General features: G+C 50.3%; 1 protein-coding gene across 13 annotated transcripts in view; it reads left to right on the top strand.

The window, feature by feature from the left end:
* Pitpnm2 (phosphatidylinositol transfer protein membrane associated 2) overlaps nt 1-17,154 on the top strand; it is a 133,557-nt gene that overhangs the window by 87,468 nt on the left and 28,935 nt on the right. For all 13 annotated transcript variants that reach the window (XR_005089913.1, XM_028885817.2, XM_028885818.2 and 10 more), the window contains one exon: nt 6,568-6,744. Coding sequence is in view for 12 of the 13 variants with exons in the window: in XM_028885817.2 (XP_028741650.1) it covers nt 6,667-6,744 (78 nt within the window). In the remaining variant the exon portion in view is untranslated. The remainder of the gene's footprint in view (nt 1-6,567; nt 6,745-17,154) is intronic.

Below are 17,154 nucleotides of genomic sequence, written 5' to 3'. Positions count from 1 at the left end.
CTTTCACTTCTGCCCCACGGTGGCCCTTTATAGTCACCCTTTCGACACTAGACACAGATGGGCAAAGTCAGCAAGTTGCTGTTATGCTCTTTGGCTCCTGCTTGGGGACCAAGGGTTTGGGAAACAGAGAAATAGTAGGATTCCCTAGAACAGGAGGCCATGGGACTAGCAGGTTCCTACACACACACACACACACACACACACACACACACACACACACACACACACACACGAGTCTCAGGCCCCCCATGCGGTTCCCTGTCTCCCTCTAAGCTGCCAAAGTCAAGGCTCCTGCTGACCCTTCTTCGAGCAGCTTCCAGACTTAATAACCAGAACACAGCTGAATTGCGTTTGGATGGGTTCCATCGTCTGGGTCTGCTCAGCCTCACTCCTGACTCCCATTTGTGACGTCAATCCCCAGCTAATCCCGGAAAAACAGATTAAGTTCTGTAAACTTGATTCTCCCGCCTTCCCTCTTGCTCAGGGTGTCTTGAGGACCTGTGTCTCCCTCCCCTTGGAGCCAAACCCTAGTAATCCTCCCTAAGCTCCCACGTATGCCTTCGGCTGGCAGGCTCTACCCACGGAGCTTGGCTCTGCCCTTCTCCTGCAAAGGCTCATTCATTGGGAAGATCTTTGGGCTACCAGCCTAGAAGCCCAGCCAGGTTTTCTGCATTATTGTGAGAGGCTGGGACCTTGATTTCTAGGGTGACATCCAGCACACCTCCCCTCTGCCTGGTCCCTGACCTGGAAGCAGCTCATACACTGCACTCTGTCTAGGGCTCCACACTACTACGTCCATGGCCTCCCGGGATACCACACCAAGTGCCCCACTCTGACATGCTTTGACCCTTTTGGACCATCAAGGACACTGAAGTATTTGGGGATGGTCTCCTTTCTAGAGTCCTGAAAGCAAGGTCTGGAACCCGAAGGTGTCTTGCCTGAACGGTTCTGTGAGGTCTGTGCATGTGGAGGCATGCAGAGGCTGGTCTGGTTCCCCCTAAGAGGCCGCTGGAAACCCCCTTTTTCATCTTGCCTCTTGCTGTCCCAGGCCCCAAAAGCCACCCTGTGGCCAGCGGGAACTATCATTCTGTCTGTGCTGTCACGGCTCCAGCAGGGATGAGACAAAGTGAGTCTGTCTCATGCCCAGGCGACTGGACTGGGTGTCATGAGGTTGCCTGAGTTAGGGTTTGACTGAGGTGAGGGCAGAGAGAGCAGACACAAGTCCTGTTCCTTCTGCACACGGGGTGCTCTCTGGCCTCAGGCTCAGCAGGAACAAAACCAGAGGTAATATTCATCAGCCAGACCAAGAGAGCCATGTGTGTCTGTCAGGCCCTCCAGCAAAGCACCTGTGGCCGGGCACTCCTCCTTCAGGCCTCAGCCTCAGGGTCCAAGGTAGTAGTTAAGTGTCTGCTACTGGGAGGGACATCCCAGCCAGGGATGCCATCTGCCTGCGACATGCCGTCTGGACCCTGATAGGCCGTTACCAGCGGGTTGAGTCGTTGTGACAGCGGGTTGAGACTTGCTGTGCTATGTCACACTTCATCCCCCGAAAGCTGTCCTCACCCCTGTTTGTGGAAGATAAAACAAAAGGTCAAAGCAGTAGGTAATTGGCCCAGAGTGAGTCACAGCCAAGAAGGGCAGGTGTGGCCAGTGACCTTCATCTCTGCCCCTTTGCACACACACAGCTCCAGTTCTGCTGTCCAACACCAAGTCATGTAGAAAAGTGCAAGCACAAGGTACCCCAAAGGGAGTACCCTCACCAGCGCCCGCAATCGTGCTTAGAGACAGATCTGTGCTAACATAAGAATGATGGGTTGTTGTTGTTTTTGTTTCAAGTTTTTAAATGCTTTTTGAACTGAAAGTCAGGGCTGGCGTATGACTCAGTAACCTGAGCACCTGCCTGGCATGTGCAAACACATAAAAAAATCAAATTTATGTTATCAGTTTTATTTTAGTATACATATAACCTCACATATCTAAGATATACTCGAATTTAACCCAAGACACATCTGTATTAGTCAGGGTTCTCTAGAGGAACAGAACTGATAGAATAAATCTATCTATATTAAAAAGGGATTCTTTACTGGAGTGGCTTATAGGCTGTGGTCCAACTATTCCAGTAATGCCTGTCTCCCAAGGGAAAAGCCAAGAATCCTATAGTTGTTCAGTCCTTGAGGCTGGGTGTCTCAGCTGGTCTTCAGTAGACTCCAGAATTCCAAAGAAGTAGACTCTAACGCCAGTGAAGGGATGCCTCAGAAGCAGGGTGGATGAACTTGCTAGCCAGAGTGAGAGCAAGCAGGCAAAAAAAAAAAAAAAACCCAAAAGCTTCCTTCTTCCATGTCCTTTTACATGGGCTGCCCCCAGAAGATGTGGTAGCTATTTAGGGTGTATTTTCTGACCTCAAATGACCCAGATTTAGGGTGAGTCTTCCCACCTCAGATGATCCAATCAAGAAAACCCTTCAGGGGTATGCCCCGCTGCTTGGGCTTAGTTGATTCAGGTTGACAACCACGATTAGCCATCACATTATTTGCATATATCTAAAATAAAGTGGAAAAGAATTGCTAAACTTGAGAAAAACATTTTCTCCATTGTACAAACAGTCCCCAAAAGGCTAAAGGAAAAGGGCTGTTTAAAAAATAGCTTTGTTGAAATGCAGTTCAAACACCCATTTCATTAATGCATTTAAAATGTGCAACTCGGTGTTCTTTGTATATTATATTTTTTAACTTATAGATTATGATAGAGGATATGTAACATAAAAGTTTCCATTTTAAAGGGCTGGGCTATAACTCTGTGGTAGAATGCTTGCTTAGCAGGCACAGGCCCTAGGTTCCTATCTGCAGCCTTGAAGAGAAAGACAAATTTGCTGTTTTAACTGCCCCTCAGCATTCCACTCCGAGGTATTAAGTGCATCCCCCGTGTCCTGCAGCATCGCCGCCGCTGCCTCTTTCAAAGGGTATTCTTTCCCTAGATGAAAACTCTGACCCTTAAGCAGTGGCTCCCAGTACCTCTGTCCCTCAGTGCTCAGTGGTCTCTAATTCTATTTTTAAAACAGTTTTACTTCCACATTAAAATTAAGTGGAAAATACAGAGCCTGATAAGATCCTTGTCCCCCCATCATCCCCCGCTTCTGCCTTTCTACACCCAAGTGGTCCTTGCAAATATCTCTCTATTATTGTGCATGACATGTGTATGGTGTGAGGGTGGGCATGTGTGCCTCAGCGCATGCGTGAAGACCAGAGGACAGGTTGGTAGAGTCAGTTATCTCCTGCTTTTACTGGTCACCAGGCTTGCGTCATTGTACAGCACATGCATAACCCACTGAACAATCTTGCCCACCCAAAGCAGTCCCTTTGTTAGAGCTGATGAGCGGACGTGTGTTCAGAGTCCACAGCCTGTGATCTTTTTGAAGGTTTATTTTCATGTGTGTGTGTGTGTGTGTGTGTGTGTGTGTGTGTGTGTGTGTGTACGTACGTACGTACGTGTACTTGTGCACACGTGCACATGAGTACAGCCGCTCACAGAGGCCAGAACACCCCCTGAAGCTGGAGTTACAGGCTGTTGTAAGCTGTCTGACATAGGAACCAACCTCAGGTCCTCTGTAGAGAATCAAGTGTTCTTAACCACTGAGCCCTTGGTTGTATATTCTGTGGCTTTAGATAAGTATATAATGGCACATTCACCACATCATGTGAAGCAGTTTAACTGTCCTAAAACCCCTCTGATTAATTTCTTTATGTAATGAACCCACTTCTGTGCTGTGAAAGTTGAGGCACTTACATTTCTACCTTCATTCTTCTACGCCCAGTTTTTTGTTAATTGTATTATTATGCATTGTTGATGTTTTCATATACTTCAGGAACCATAATTGCCAAAGTTGCAAAACTAGTTTGTTTACATCTTGATTTTGCATGGATGAATTTACCATGATTTATCTTTTGGCTTGTTGGGTTTTAATACCAGATAATATTTTTAAAGACGGTGTTATCCATGTCTAAGCCTCTAAATTCATATTTCAGAGTATTTGCTGATCACACCTAAGTGGCTGTTTAGCTGGGTGTAACATTCTGGTTCCTAAGTCCTGCCTCTTAGTGCTCTGCAGATATTCCTGCAGAGGCTTCTAAAATTGTCTCGTTGTGAAGTCTGGTTCTCGCCAGCCCGTCTCCCCCTACCGTCTGCTTACACTTCTTTTTCTCTAGTCCTTAAGGTCACTGAGTTCTTCAGAATGTATCTTGCTATTATTTTTTTTCCTAGAACATAGAATATGATCTAATCTGTAAGGTTAGGCCTTAATTTAATTTATTTATTATCTTGTTACATTAAAGAAATTTCGGAGGGCTACAGAGGAGACTCAGTGGGTAAAGTGCTGTGCAGGCATGAAGACCTGAGTTCAGATTCTCCAGTCCCGGCCCAAAAGCCAGATGTAACTGCACGCAGCTGTATTTTAGTGCTGGGAAAGGGGATGGAGACAAGACTCTGAGGGCTCACTGTTCAGCCACTATAGCCAAAATAGTGAGCTCCAGGTTCCATGAGATACACTGTCTCAAAATATAAGATGGAAGGTAATAGAGGAAGACCTTAGGCTCCGTGTGTGCGCACCACAATACACACGAAACTGGAATTGTTTAGGAAGAAGGTTTCTGTGACCTGTCTCAGTACTTAGGTCCTGTTCTGCTCAGGGGCACTCCAGTGAATGTGTGTTAGCGACTCTGCTGCTCACACAGCTGCCTTTTTGTCTCCCTGGTCTCCGGTTTACTTGTGTGAGTTCCTCAAATCCACTGGCCACATCTCTAGTTGTTGGGGTTGTGTTTTGCCCGCTTAGCCATGAATTCATGTGCCTGTTTAAAACCGTGAGCCATGTCTCTTCTTTCCCGTTCCCCTGAGCTCAGCGAGCTTACTTTCTGTCTCATTATTGTTGAAGAATGTCTCGCCGTGTCTCATGTGCTCACTTAAGCAGCACATACACTAAGTTTCTGAGCGTCTTTCCTCCCTCCCTCCCTCCCTCCCAGCGGCTTGTCCTAGGGGCCCCCCATCTCGGCAAACAATGTGAAGGTCTGCGGTTAGAGTCCACAGGGAATGACAGACTGGTCTCCGGTCACATTGTCGCTCGGGACTGAGTCCTCTCTCTCGCTGTTGGTCACTGTGCACTTGGTGGTGACAGTACTGGGCTGTTTGTCCCTTCCTGCTGTCTGAGTCTCTGCCTGCCTACCTGCTTGCCTCCGTAGTTCCTGGCAAGCAGAGTACAGTCCCTGTTCTGCACACAGCCTGAGTGGAGGTGCAGGCTTGGCCTTCATGGTCTGACAGTCCTCAGAATGCTCTTACGACTAAGTTTCACTCACAACCCAGCTCCGCCTGCCTCGGTGTCTGTACTGTGTCTCTGTCCCGGGGTTACATGTGGAAGGGTGGACGCTGTCTGTGTGGTTACAGCTCACCTGGTGGCTTGTCTTTGGAGTGTCATTATGTACTTGTTCTAGATGTGTCCTCCCAGAGCCAATGAAAGCCCAGCGACTAGTGGTGTCTGCACGCTGGCCAGGCTCTAAGATTTCATCCCAGGACATCTTTGAGGGCTGAGACCTTGAAGGAATGTGCTTTCTCCAGCCTGCAAATCCTGCTTTGACACTAGACTGGAAGCCTGCGGTCTTGCCTGGTGGACCAAGACGCCAGTGGTCTGCTGTGCAAGTGACTAGTTAAGAGCCGGAAAGGGTAGTCAGCTTCCACTGCCTGCTGTCTCGAGAGTGTGTCTGATTCTGTGATTGAAATGACAAAACAAGACTTACTCAGGGTCACTGTATAACCCTAGTGCCATGAGGGAACACACTGGTTCTGAGAACCCCACAGGCCTGAGACCACCTGTGTCCCCAGGCCTTGTCTTCTCTCTGGCCAGCAGATGTGGGTTCAGCTTCATAGGTTATGTAGAGATGGACTCTCTGATTGGTTGGAAGGATCTTAATGAATGTGGGAACTTGAGTCGGTGGCCCCCATGAGCTTTGCATTACTGGTCCAGCTCTGGTCCAGCTCCAGGGCTCTCCTCAGGGTTGTGAAAGGTTTCTTTCTAGCCTGTTGGCTTCTCTGAGGGCTTCTCGGCCACTGGAGACCCACGTGTACTGCAGAGTCATGGCGATGTTCATGTCCAGATTGGTACCGAAGCTCCTCTCCCACTTGACCAGCCCTGGTCACCGTGAAACCTGACTGCCATCCCTAGTGTGATCCTGTCCCACCCTCCTCACCTGTGAAACCTGTGCCCAGCCCGTTCCACAGTAGTGAACCTCAGGCAACCACCCATGCTTGTTCAGGGACAGGCTGACCCTTTATTTCCTGGACACTGTTGATGGGAGAGTTCACGCAGCCTCTTACTTGGTCCTTCCAGTAGCTCTTGAGTATTGCTTAGCAAACAGGAAAAAGCAGGCCAGAGAGGCTAGGAATTCGCTCCAGTCACTGTTGCCTTGAGAAGGTTGAGAGGAGAATTCTAGCCTCAGGTCTGGACCTCGGCTTTTCTGTTAGCACATCCACCAGACTTTGCAGAAACTGACTCTCCTGTCCTCTGTGTCTCTCTTGTTTCTCAAGGGTCCTCAGTGAATTCTGTCATGGTTATTTAAGGAATCTTGCCTAGGAAGTCCCCACAAGCACGCAGTTCCCTGCCGCCGGGAAGGCGTGGACTCCAAGATGATCATAAAGGAATACCGGATTCCCCTGCCAATGACCGTGGAGGAATACCGCATCGCCCAGCTGTACATGATACAGGTGAGTCCAGAGAGACGGCTGGACCAGGTTAAGTTGGATGGACTCCAGCCTGCACTACAGGGTACTGCCCAGGGACACGGACTGCTGCTAGTGTCTGTGAAGTACTACACCTTGGCAGGCTGGGTTCTCGTGGGATCAGATTATCTTGCCACCACTGTACTCCCCGCCCCCACAGTATATTACATAGGATATTCCTCTTTGCATTTACCACCCATCACCCTGCACAGCTGTTATTTCAGCTCTCAGCCCAGGCTGCTGTCACAGCGTATCCTATCCTTTGGCTTAACCATCAGGGACTCTTCCTTGCTGCTTGGAGGCCACTTCCCAGATCAAGGGTGGGCAGGGTGGGTTTCTGGTGAGGATCATCTTCCTGAGTTTCACGTGTCCTCACATGCAGTGGGCATGTGACAGTAGTCTTCTTCTACTGATAAGTATGTTAATCCCACTCTTGTGACCTCATATAAATTAGTTCCCAGATGCACAGCCTCCCTAGATTATCACACTGGGAGTTGGAGCTTCATTGTAGAAACCTAAGGAGACACGTTTGGTCCCAACCCCTCATTTAAGACAAGGTCGTGCGAGGCAGGCTAGGCTAATGAGCTGTGTAGGAGCACAGGGCCTGGCTCCTGGCCCCCAGATCTGACAGGAGAATGGGGTTTATCACCGGTTTAGTCCTGTGCAATCCCGGAACCACCCTGGACTCTCTCCTCAGTGCCAGATCAGCTGTTCATTCCACATGCTTCCAGCCCGGATGTCAGACCTGCCCACTGCCCACTGCCCGCTGCTGGGTACTGACTGAGTCCTTGCTCTGCAGAGCTTTCTGTCCCTGCTTTACAGCTGCCCTTCTCCCTCACCAACCCTGGAGATTTTCCTCCATGCCAAGGGCCCAGAGCCTCTGCCCTGATTGTAAGTCATCTCTTGGCTTGGCTCTGGCTTTTCTAGATAGATTGGACCTCTTGTTCCTGTTACCCACTGGGTCCTGTATCTGACTGGCTTCTCGCGTACAGACCTCCAGTCATTGCATTACCCTGAATCCTCAGTATGGAAGGCTGAGGGCAGGCCACGGCCTGCAGGGCTCCCGCCTCCTACCTGGGTTGTTTGTTTGTTTTTACTTTTCAAGACAGGGTTTCTCTTTGTAGCCGTCCTAGAACTCGCCTTGTAGACCAGGCTGGCCTCGAACTCACAGAGATCCGCCTGCCTCTGCCTCCCGAGTGCTGGGATTACAGGCGTGCACCACCATGCCCGGCTTTTCCCAGCTGGTTTCTGATGGGCTTGTACCTTCGGCCCGGAGGCTCAGTACCTGTCGAAGAGGAGCTTGAAGCCACTGGAGTTTAGCCGGCTGGCACAGGAGTGCTTCGCCTGGGAAAGGAGCAGGAAGTGCCCCCAGCCTCTCTGGGGGGACTGTTTGCTCGAGCTGCTTCAGAAGCGCTGCTCAATTCCCTCTTGAACCACTTACCCCTTAATTATTTCTAGAGAGTGGGGAGAGGAAGAGCTTAAATCAGGCCCCAGCTCTGAGCACTCTGGAAATAACTCAGTCTGTTCAAGGACCAGACTCATCTGCCGATGGTGCCGTTCGCCTGCGGCTTCTTGGTTCCCTTCTCAGCAGTGATCCACGGCCTTGGAAGGACAGCCCCCCCGGCTTCCTGGGGTGGACACATTCAGGGTCCAGCATCGTGACCTCGGCCACTGGAGTGCCGCAGTCATGCAGTCATTGTTCCGCAGCCCCTCCAAACACCTCATTTCCCAGCATCAGCCCTGAGGCTTCCAGTCAGTTTAACTGTGGAGTGACCCACATCATCTGTGTGGGACTCAGATCTGTATCCAGACTACACAGTCCACTGGGCCAGTTTGCGCAGTGTCTTTTGGTGCCCGTTGACCTGCTAGCTGGGACTGTAGTAAGTAGAAGCGTCTCCCACCTTGTAGGTCACGTGTGTCTGCACCCTCACGAGTGCCCTTCACTGCTGCCGTGAGCTTCCGGTGTCCCTCCCTACGTCTCTTCCAGTGAGCAAGTGTGTGCGCAATAGACAGAATGGTGAACAAGCCAGATGTTGCCAGGGGAGGTGTTTCTGGGCCAAGTCCAGAGGGAGGCTGAGGAGCATGGTTAGCATATACGAGTGTATATGTTAACGTGAGTGTGTGTGTGTGTGTGTGTGTGTGTGTGTGTGTGTGTGTGTGTGGTGTGGTGTGTGTGCGTGTGGTGTGTGTGTGGTGTGTGTGTGTGGTGTGTGTGCGTGTGGTGTGTGTGTGTGTGTGTGTGTGTGTGTGTGTGTGTGTGTGTGTGTGTGTGTGTCTACATAACCTGCACAGTCTCACTCCAATCCCCATCAGCTTGAGAGGCCCATAGAGGTGTGCTATATCTCTCTGCAAGCTTTCGTGGCCAGTGTAGCCCCTTGAAAACCAGGTTCCCTGTGAGAGGACCCCACATTCCGCCCAAATACCTAGGGTTGTCTTCCAGCCTTTCCTCATGCACCACCGTGTCAGGAAGGCAGGGAGCGTTGAGTCTCTGAGTGGCAAAGGCAGTGCCACCCGTTTTAAGCAGCAATCCCATAGTTCCATCTCAGCAGCAGGCACCCCAGAGCCAGTATATGCAGCTTGCCTAGAGGCTGAGATGTGATCTGTTTCCAGACAACAGCACAGCCAAGAATCTTGCTCTGTAGGAGGAAATGTAGACTGTCCCAGAGGAACCCGGCTCCAGGAAACCAGTGAGTCTCCCTGGGTCTCACTGACTGTTTTTGTTTTTCTTTTTTGTTATTGTTTCTGTTGTTTTGTTTTGTGTTTTTTTTTGAGACAGGGTTTCTCTGTGTAGCCTGACTGTCCTGGAACCTGCTCTGTAGACCAGGCTGGCCTCGAACTCAGAGATTGGCCTGCCTCTGCTTCCTGAGTGCTAGGATTAAAGGCATGCGCCACCATGCCTGGTCCCTCAGTTTCTTACATAAGCTGGTTTCTTAAACAGGATTGCCATGGAAGGGCTCTCAAAAATAACTTTCCTGTTTGCAGATGGGAAAATTGAGCCAAGTTTGGAACTTAGCTCCCCTAGCTCCCAGGGGGCCTGTCTGGTTCTCGAAGGCTTTGGGGCTTCTGGTGGGGTCAGGAGGAATCTACTCCCAGCCCCAGAGATGGGGGGGGGTCCATGGCAGGCAGGAGAGTACAAGAGACGGTGAGGGAAGACAGAGAGTCCTACTCATCCAGAGCAGGGAGGGGGGCACCTGAGGAGGCCTGCTTTGCCCACCCCTTATCCTGTAGTCTTCTCCCAGATGCTCCCAGTTGGAAGTGGTGTGAGCTGTGGCCAACAGGCCGGAGGGCAGAGCACATGTAGTTCAGCAAGAGGCCAGCTCAGGCAATCCAGATGTGGGGGCGGGAACCTGGGTGCTGTGTCCTTCCTGTCCCTGAGACACTCACTGGCAGCCAGGTTTCCGTCACTGGAGGCCCTGCTCATCTCCTGTGACCAGTAGATCATCTCTGTCCCCAGCATTCTCTGCTGCTGCAGGACCTATGGGTGCCTCTTTCCCAGCTCCTGCCCCTGTCTGCTTCTCTGCCCGCCGCTCCCTCTGCTCCTGCCCTGGGCTTTGTCTTCTGTGCCTCAGAACCCAGCGTTCCTGGGGGCCCTGCGGCTGAACATATGTCGCAGTCGCAGGATGTACCTGGATGTGTGCACAGCTCCCTGTGTGTCAGTCATGGCACAGTGACACGGCGTTTTGTCCCCCTCTGTGTGACATGCCCCAAAGGAAAGCCAGGCACCAGTGGTAGGGGCTGAGAAACGGGAGACAGGTCTAGGTACACCCCAGGCACATGCCACAGGAGGCAGCACGTTCCATGCAGAGCCTCTGGAGACGGCTGATTGAATTGCAAGGACGCTCCTCTGGCAGCAGCTGGGACAAGTTGTGGAAAAGACCAAGCTGATGAGTCAGAGAGCTATTCCCCTGCCTGAGCAAGTTCTGTGTCTGTGGAGTAGGCTAGTGGAAATCACTGCACTATTCATGATGTCCTCTAGGGGGTGCTAAGCAAGACCTTGCTGGCTGGAGGCAGGGGTGGCGCTGATGGACTTGGTCAGTACCCTGGACAGCTCTGAGAGCAGCTGCTGGGGAGGGGTTTCTCATTTTGCAGCCTTCCTTCAGTGGGCCCATGGAAGCTGGGTGGCTGGCTGTTTGCCAACCCCAGGGCTCCCAGGGTGGGCAGCACTACACACTGGTTAGGACTGGTCATGGGCAAGGATGTGGGAGTGGCTTCCTGGGTGGGCAAAGCATAGGGAAGCTGACGAGAGCGGGTATGGCAAAGCCACAGCTACATGAGGGCTATCTTAACTGGGGGACACCACCTCCAGGGTGCCTGGTGATTGTGAGGACTAGATCCCATTGATTATCGACTCATTTGCTGAGCCTTTGTTTAATGTCTACTGATGGAAGTGCCCTAATACTATGTGGGTTTGCTGCACAGACACCAGCACTTTATGCCCTGAAGTCTCCACCCCATCCCCTGGGTGACTACAACCATCCACAGCCCTCGGCTGGTAATGGCGCAGCCTGGTTGCCCTACACCTGAAGTGCATCATCTGCTTTAGCCCCCCACGATGACCTGCAGACCTGGCAATGGTCTTCCTCTTCACAAGTGAGGCAGCCCAGAGATGTCAGAGAGCTTGTCCAGGGCAGAACAGCTGATCCCAGGAAGCCAGTCCTTGTCTGGAGGTGTGGCTGGCTGCCTTTCTGCACTTGGAGCATTGAGGTCTCTTAGTCTGCCACATCTCTTCCTTCTCTGAAGTCATGGCTTTAGGGATTAGGGCAGGATGCCCGTCACCCACACATCCCTTACACACTCACACTCCACACCCAGGACTCAAATACTCATGTAACTTGAGGGCATACTGTAGGTGGTAAGGTCAGGATGGTGTGACCTGCCCATGGAGTCGCCACCCCTGGGGAAAGGCCTTTGAGGCTGTGCGGGAGACACAAGGACCATTCCAGGAGGCAAGGGATCAACAGTGTTGTTACCCAACAGACAGGCTGAAGGCTAACCACAGGAGGTCATCAAGATAACTACCTAGCTAGTTGAGTAGTGCCTGGCCCTAGTTCATATTCACACACAGCCTCAAGAGTATGAACTCTTCTAGACTTGGGTCTGTGTGTGTGTAATTAGTTACAACTTTTGAGATAAGATTATCTTGGATTTAGGACCTACCCCAGGTTGACTGACTGTTGTCCCTATAAGAAGAGGAAGGGACGCAGTCACTCAGGGAGGAGACAAGCAGGAGAAGATGAGAGAGGCAACCACATACCACAGAGGCTAGAAGGTGGGATGGCGTCCCTAGGGCCTGTGAGGAGGATGACATGCTGGCCATTCTGGCGGGCAGCTTGGAGGTGGCTCAGGCCTGGTGTGCTTGAATGAACACAGTAAGTGCCGTGTGAGTCTATGTGGAAGAGCCTTCCCTGCCCCTGCTGTTTCTTCAGTTTTTCCTGACCCTTGGTACCCTGACTCCGCCCTGAGAAACCTTGAAGGTGCCCCAACCCCTGTGGCTGGCCCATCTCCTCACAAGCTTCCCATCAGGCAAGCGTATTAGCCTCCTGGTGCTGTACAAAGAGCCACACACTAAGTGACCTCAAATGGACTCTTGGATTTCCTCCACCCCCAGACAATCACCATCTCTCTTAGCCTCCACCTTACCATCTGAAATATGGGTCACTGTTGTACTGTCCTGTGCTCCAGGGCATGAGGACTAAAGGGTGGTGGGCGTGCAGTCAGAACAGTCGTGCGCACGCGCAGGTACAGAGCTGCTGTAAAAGGCAAAAGCCAAGTTGTCTGCTCCAGTACATCTGCTTGCTTCAAATGTAGTCCACAATCCAGGGTCAGTCTGTCCGTTCTTCTGTCCTTCCTTCCTTCTTCCTTCCTTCCTTCCTTCCTTCCTTCCTTCCTTCCTTCCTTCCTTCCTTCCTTCCTTCCTTCCATCCTTCCTAGACATAGTCTCACTATGTAGTCTTGGCTGACCTGGAACTCACAGAGATCTGCCTCTGCCTCCCAAGTTCTGGGATTAAAGCTGAGCACCGCCACACCAGGATATTCCTTCTTTCTGAAGGAGACTTCAGTCACTCTGGGTCCTGGATCTGACACAACACTGTGTCCTACAGAAGTCAGACTCTGGGCAGTTGAGGTGATGAAGTGTGTGTGGAAGGAGCACACTCGTGAGTGCACATGCATCCGAATATCAGTGTGAGCATTTGGGTCAGGTCCTGAGCATGTGTACACAGGGACATACATGCTGCTTGGGGAGCTGACCAGGCATAGCCTTAGCAATACCATCACATCACCATGGAAGCATAGTCTGGGCTTAAAGTCACCAGTCCCTCAAACACGCACCTGTAAAACAGGAAATGGACCTTTAAGACACTGGGAAGGACATGTAGAGATGACCTAGGTGCCATCTGTCAATGTCACCAAGCCCCTCCCACCTCCTCATTTGCTCCTCTTAACCTTAGTGAATATAAGAGGCAAGACCAGGGTTGCTTTGTTTTTTAGAAAAGCTTCGTAAGTTCCACACCATAGGATTCCCCATCTGAATGGGGGGGACAGGTCAGTGGTGGTTAGCATATTCACAGACTTGTATAGAAACCACCTTCTGGATGTTGTATATAAATATTATCTGTATGTTTGTAGGTGTCCTAGTTTTTTTCTGTTGCTGTGATTAAATATCATGACAACAAGCAACTTGGGGGAGAAAGGGTTTATTTTAGTGTGGCTGGAAGTTTTCCTGTGTCCCGCCCAGTCCCGCAGCCACTCAGACCCAAGTAAACACACAGAGGCTTATATTAATTACAAACTGGATGGCCTATAGCTCCATCTTCTTGCTAGCTAGCTCTTATAATTTAACCCATTTCTAGTCATCTATAAGTTGCCTTGTGGCCCTGGCATTACCAGTCTGCTGGCATCTTGTTACTCCTTGGGCGGCCACTGGTGTCTCCCTCATTCCGCCCTTCTTCTCTCTGTATCTCTATTTGGATTCCTGCCTGGCTGTAAGCTTTCTTGCCATAGGCAAAACCAGCTTTATTTCTAAGCAGTGAGAACAGCATATATTCACAGTGTACAGAAGGACATCTCACAGCACTGTAGCTCACAGTTCCAGGGTACAGCCCATCGCAGTAGGAAGTCAAGGCTGCAGGAGCTCAAAACACGTCCTCACAGCTCATCCACGGCCAAAAGCAGAGAGAAAAGGATGCATGCATGCTCAGTACTCATATAACGTTATGTCTTCATGCACAGTCTAGGACCCAAACCTAAGGAATGATGCCACCCACAGTGGGCTGAGTCTTCTCACGTTGATTAATGTCAATCAAGACAGTTCCCACAGACATGCCCACAACCCAACTTGCTCTAGATAAGTCCTCATTGAGGCTTTCTTCCCAGGGTGGGTCTAGATTTGTGTCAAGCTAAAATTGACTATCACAGAGGGTCAATATATTTTCCTGTTTTGAGTGTGTTAGAAATGGTTAGTTTTGGGGCTGGGGAGATGGCTCAGTGGTTAAGAGCACTGACTGTTCTTCCAGAGGACCCGGGTTCAATTCCCAGCACCCACATGGCAGCTCACACTGCCTGTAACTTCAGTCCTAGAGTACTAAAACACCAATGTACACAAAATAAATAAGTTTTTTTTATATATATATATAAAAGATGAGGCATTCTATTTTTAAAAAAAAATGGCTAGTTTTACTTTAGTGTAGGACATTGTCACCTCGAGAACGCACCGTTGTTCTCACTCCAGCCCTCGGCAGCCAGCATTTGGCTTTTGGACTCTGGAGCTTGCCTCTTCTGGACAGTTCCATTGATGGGATCCTATGGTTTGCAACCTTTGGTGACTGCCTTCGGTCACTGACCGTGGCTCCAGGGCTCATCTGCCTCTCAGCCAACATCAGTGTTTTACTCCTCCTCATGGCTGGAGGCCGCTCCACCGCATGAATGGAGCACGTTTGTTTTCCCTTCTGCTGATGGACATCTGAACTATCTTTGCCTTTTGGTGATTGTCTATAAGTATCATCCAGAAGTCTGTGAGTAGATAGGTTTTCCTTTGTTTTGACGGTGTGTCTGCCTGCAGACATGCTGGTCCACTCTGTGGCTGTAAGAGGAACCACCACACTGTGTCCAACCCACCAGCTATGTGTGAGGCCTCCAGTTTCTGCATTCGGCTTGGTGCCGTCCGGCTAGTTTGGGTTTGGGTTTTTCCTGACTATGTTGTTAAGCATCCTTCAGACATTCACTGGCTGTTGTAGGTCTTCTGCAGAGACATGACTGTTCAAGTCTTTGGACCATTTGTGAATGTGTTCTTGTCTGGTTTTGAGTTGTGGGCATTCTCTTTATGTTTTGAATACAAATTCTTGGCATCAGATATCATTGGCAAGTTTTCTCTTTCATTATACAAGCTTTTTTAACTCCTTTCTGTGGAACACACGTTATTAATTTTCACTGAATCCAGTTTATCTGTCTCTTGTGATTTATGTTTTTGCTAGTTTCCTGCTGAAGGATTACATTTCTAGCTTCCCTTGCAGACTATAGAAGTCATTTCCATCCATTTCTGCCTCTATAAGGGATCACATCCCATCTTCCATGTAGGCATTGTGGCCATCCGCACACGTGAGTGACAAGGTGCCCCTTTGCCATGAATAGGCGTCGGTCCCACCTAAGATCAGACCAGGCCCCCCATCTGCCTTTTTAAATAAACTTTGCAGTTTTTATGTCACATTTATAAACCATTGTCTAGCCCAAGGTCATAAAAACTCACTCCTGCCTTTCCTTGGCTAATTTTAGCTTTTATATCAGGGAATATGTTTCTAATGAGATGTCAACAGCAGCAGTGAGAGAATCATGTCCATTAGGGGGTTTGTGGCCCTTTGTGATGCTGGGACCCCAGCCAAAACCCCTGCTGCCTCCTCGGCCTCTCTGTCATTCTAACTGAGTAGCCTCACACGTGATTCCTGTTCCTCGGTTTCTCCACCCGTGACAAATGTCCTCCCAGGAAGTCTTTGTCTGTTTCTCCTTCCCATTTACGTAGTCCAGACGACCTCACTTCTCTTGGCTTAGCTTCCCGATGCCGAGACACAGGGCTAAGACCACATCCACCCACAGGCAGCTCTAAGAACATTGTCCTGCTCTCATGTCTCCATAGCTCTTGGCTCACACACATGCATGCGTGTCTCACACATGTGTACAGAAAAGTCACGTGGACACAGACATCCTGAGCAGCAGCCTCAGTGCTTAAGCCCAGGAACGGGCCATAGTCCTCAGTCTCTCTAGTCATATGCTGATCCCAGGACACACAGTCCACCCCAGCATCACTAGGTGTCTCTGCAGGCAGCCTGTGCCTGGCCCCAGCCCAGACCCTGCTGTGAGCCTCTGAGAGTAGACAAATAACATTTAAAAGTACTATAACACAACATAGCTCACCTGGGAGACTGAGTCATGCCCAGTAGCTGGAACACTGAGAAGAGTGATAGCCCAAAGCAGGACTCATATAGTCTAGATGGGTTCTGAAGAGAACACTCGGGTGGCATCCTGGAGGAGACCACTGTACATGCCCATGTGTTCCTGTGAACACATGGCATCTGCCAGCACCACTTCAGGCATGGATGCCCTCATTCTTACAGGCCCACCCAATAGGAGGGGATGCTTGTGTGGTTCCTGAGATTCAAGCTCTCTGCAGCTTCTTCCTCTCTGTCTCCATTCTGTCCCAAGTGCCTGTAGTCTGGGAGTCAGCTGTCACCTTGTGACTCAGTTTCCTCACTTATGGATGTGGAGTGCCCCATTCTGTATGTGAGGTACAGACTGAGATAGGTGTCTGCTCGGGCTTGACATTCCCTCTGGGGCTCCTCTTTCTGGCTCTTTCCTTGCCCACAGCATGTACATCTCAGCCCAGTGTGATCCATGAGTGGCCCTATCTGATGCCTTACTGGTCCAGATCAAGCCCAGCTTTTCTCTGTCCCATGTCCTTACCACCATGTGACAGCTTCAATGACTAAGCCAGAACATCACCTCTCTCTCCCCGGGGCCTCCACGCCTGTACCCTCAGTCCTTTCTCAGAAACACCTGAGAGCTATCTGGACCCCAGAGCCTTGCAGACCGTACCCCCTACTTACAGCCTAGACTTCACTGTCGTCCGGAGGCAGACAGGGACCAGCTGTCCTCAGAGGCCGAAGCTTTTGTGACGGTAAACCTTTTCCTTGTAGTGCGACTTCTCAGTGGCTTGCATATTTCTGGGTTTCTCTTCACTTTTTAAAAAAATTACATTTATTTGGGCCAGGCATGGTGGCACACATCTTTAATCCCAGCACTTGGGAAGTAGAGGCAGGCAGATCTCTGTGAGTTCAAGGCCAGCCTAGTCTACATAATGAGCCAGGACTACACAGAGAGATCCTCTCTCTCTCAAGAAAAAGTATT

The sequence above is a fragment of the Peromyscus leucopus genome, chromosome 23, assembly GCF_004664715.2.
Source record: "Peromyscus leucopus breed LL Stock chromosome 23, UCI_PerLeu_2.1, whole genome shotgun sequence".
Classification (NCBI taxonomy): Eukaryota; Metazoa; Chordata; class Mammalia; order Rodentia; family Cricetidae; genus Peromyscus; species Peromyscus leucopus.
This window is presented reverse-complemented; position numbering and strand designations above follow the sequence as displayed.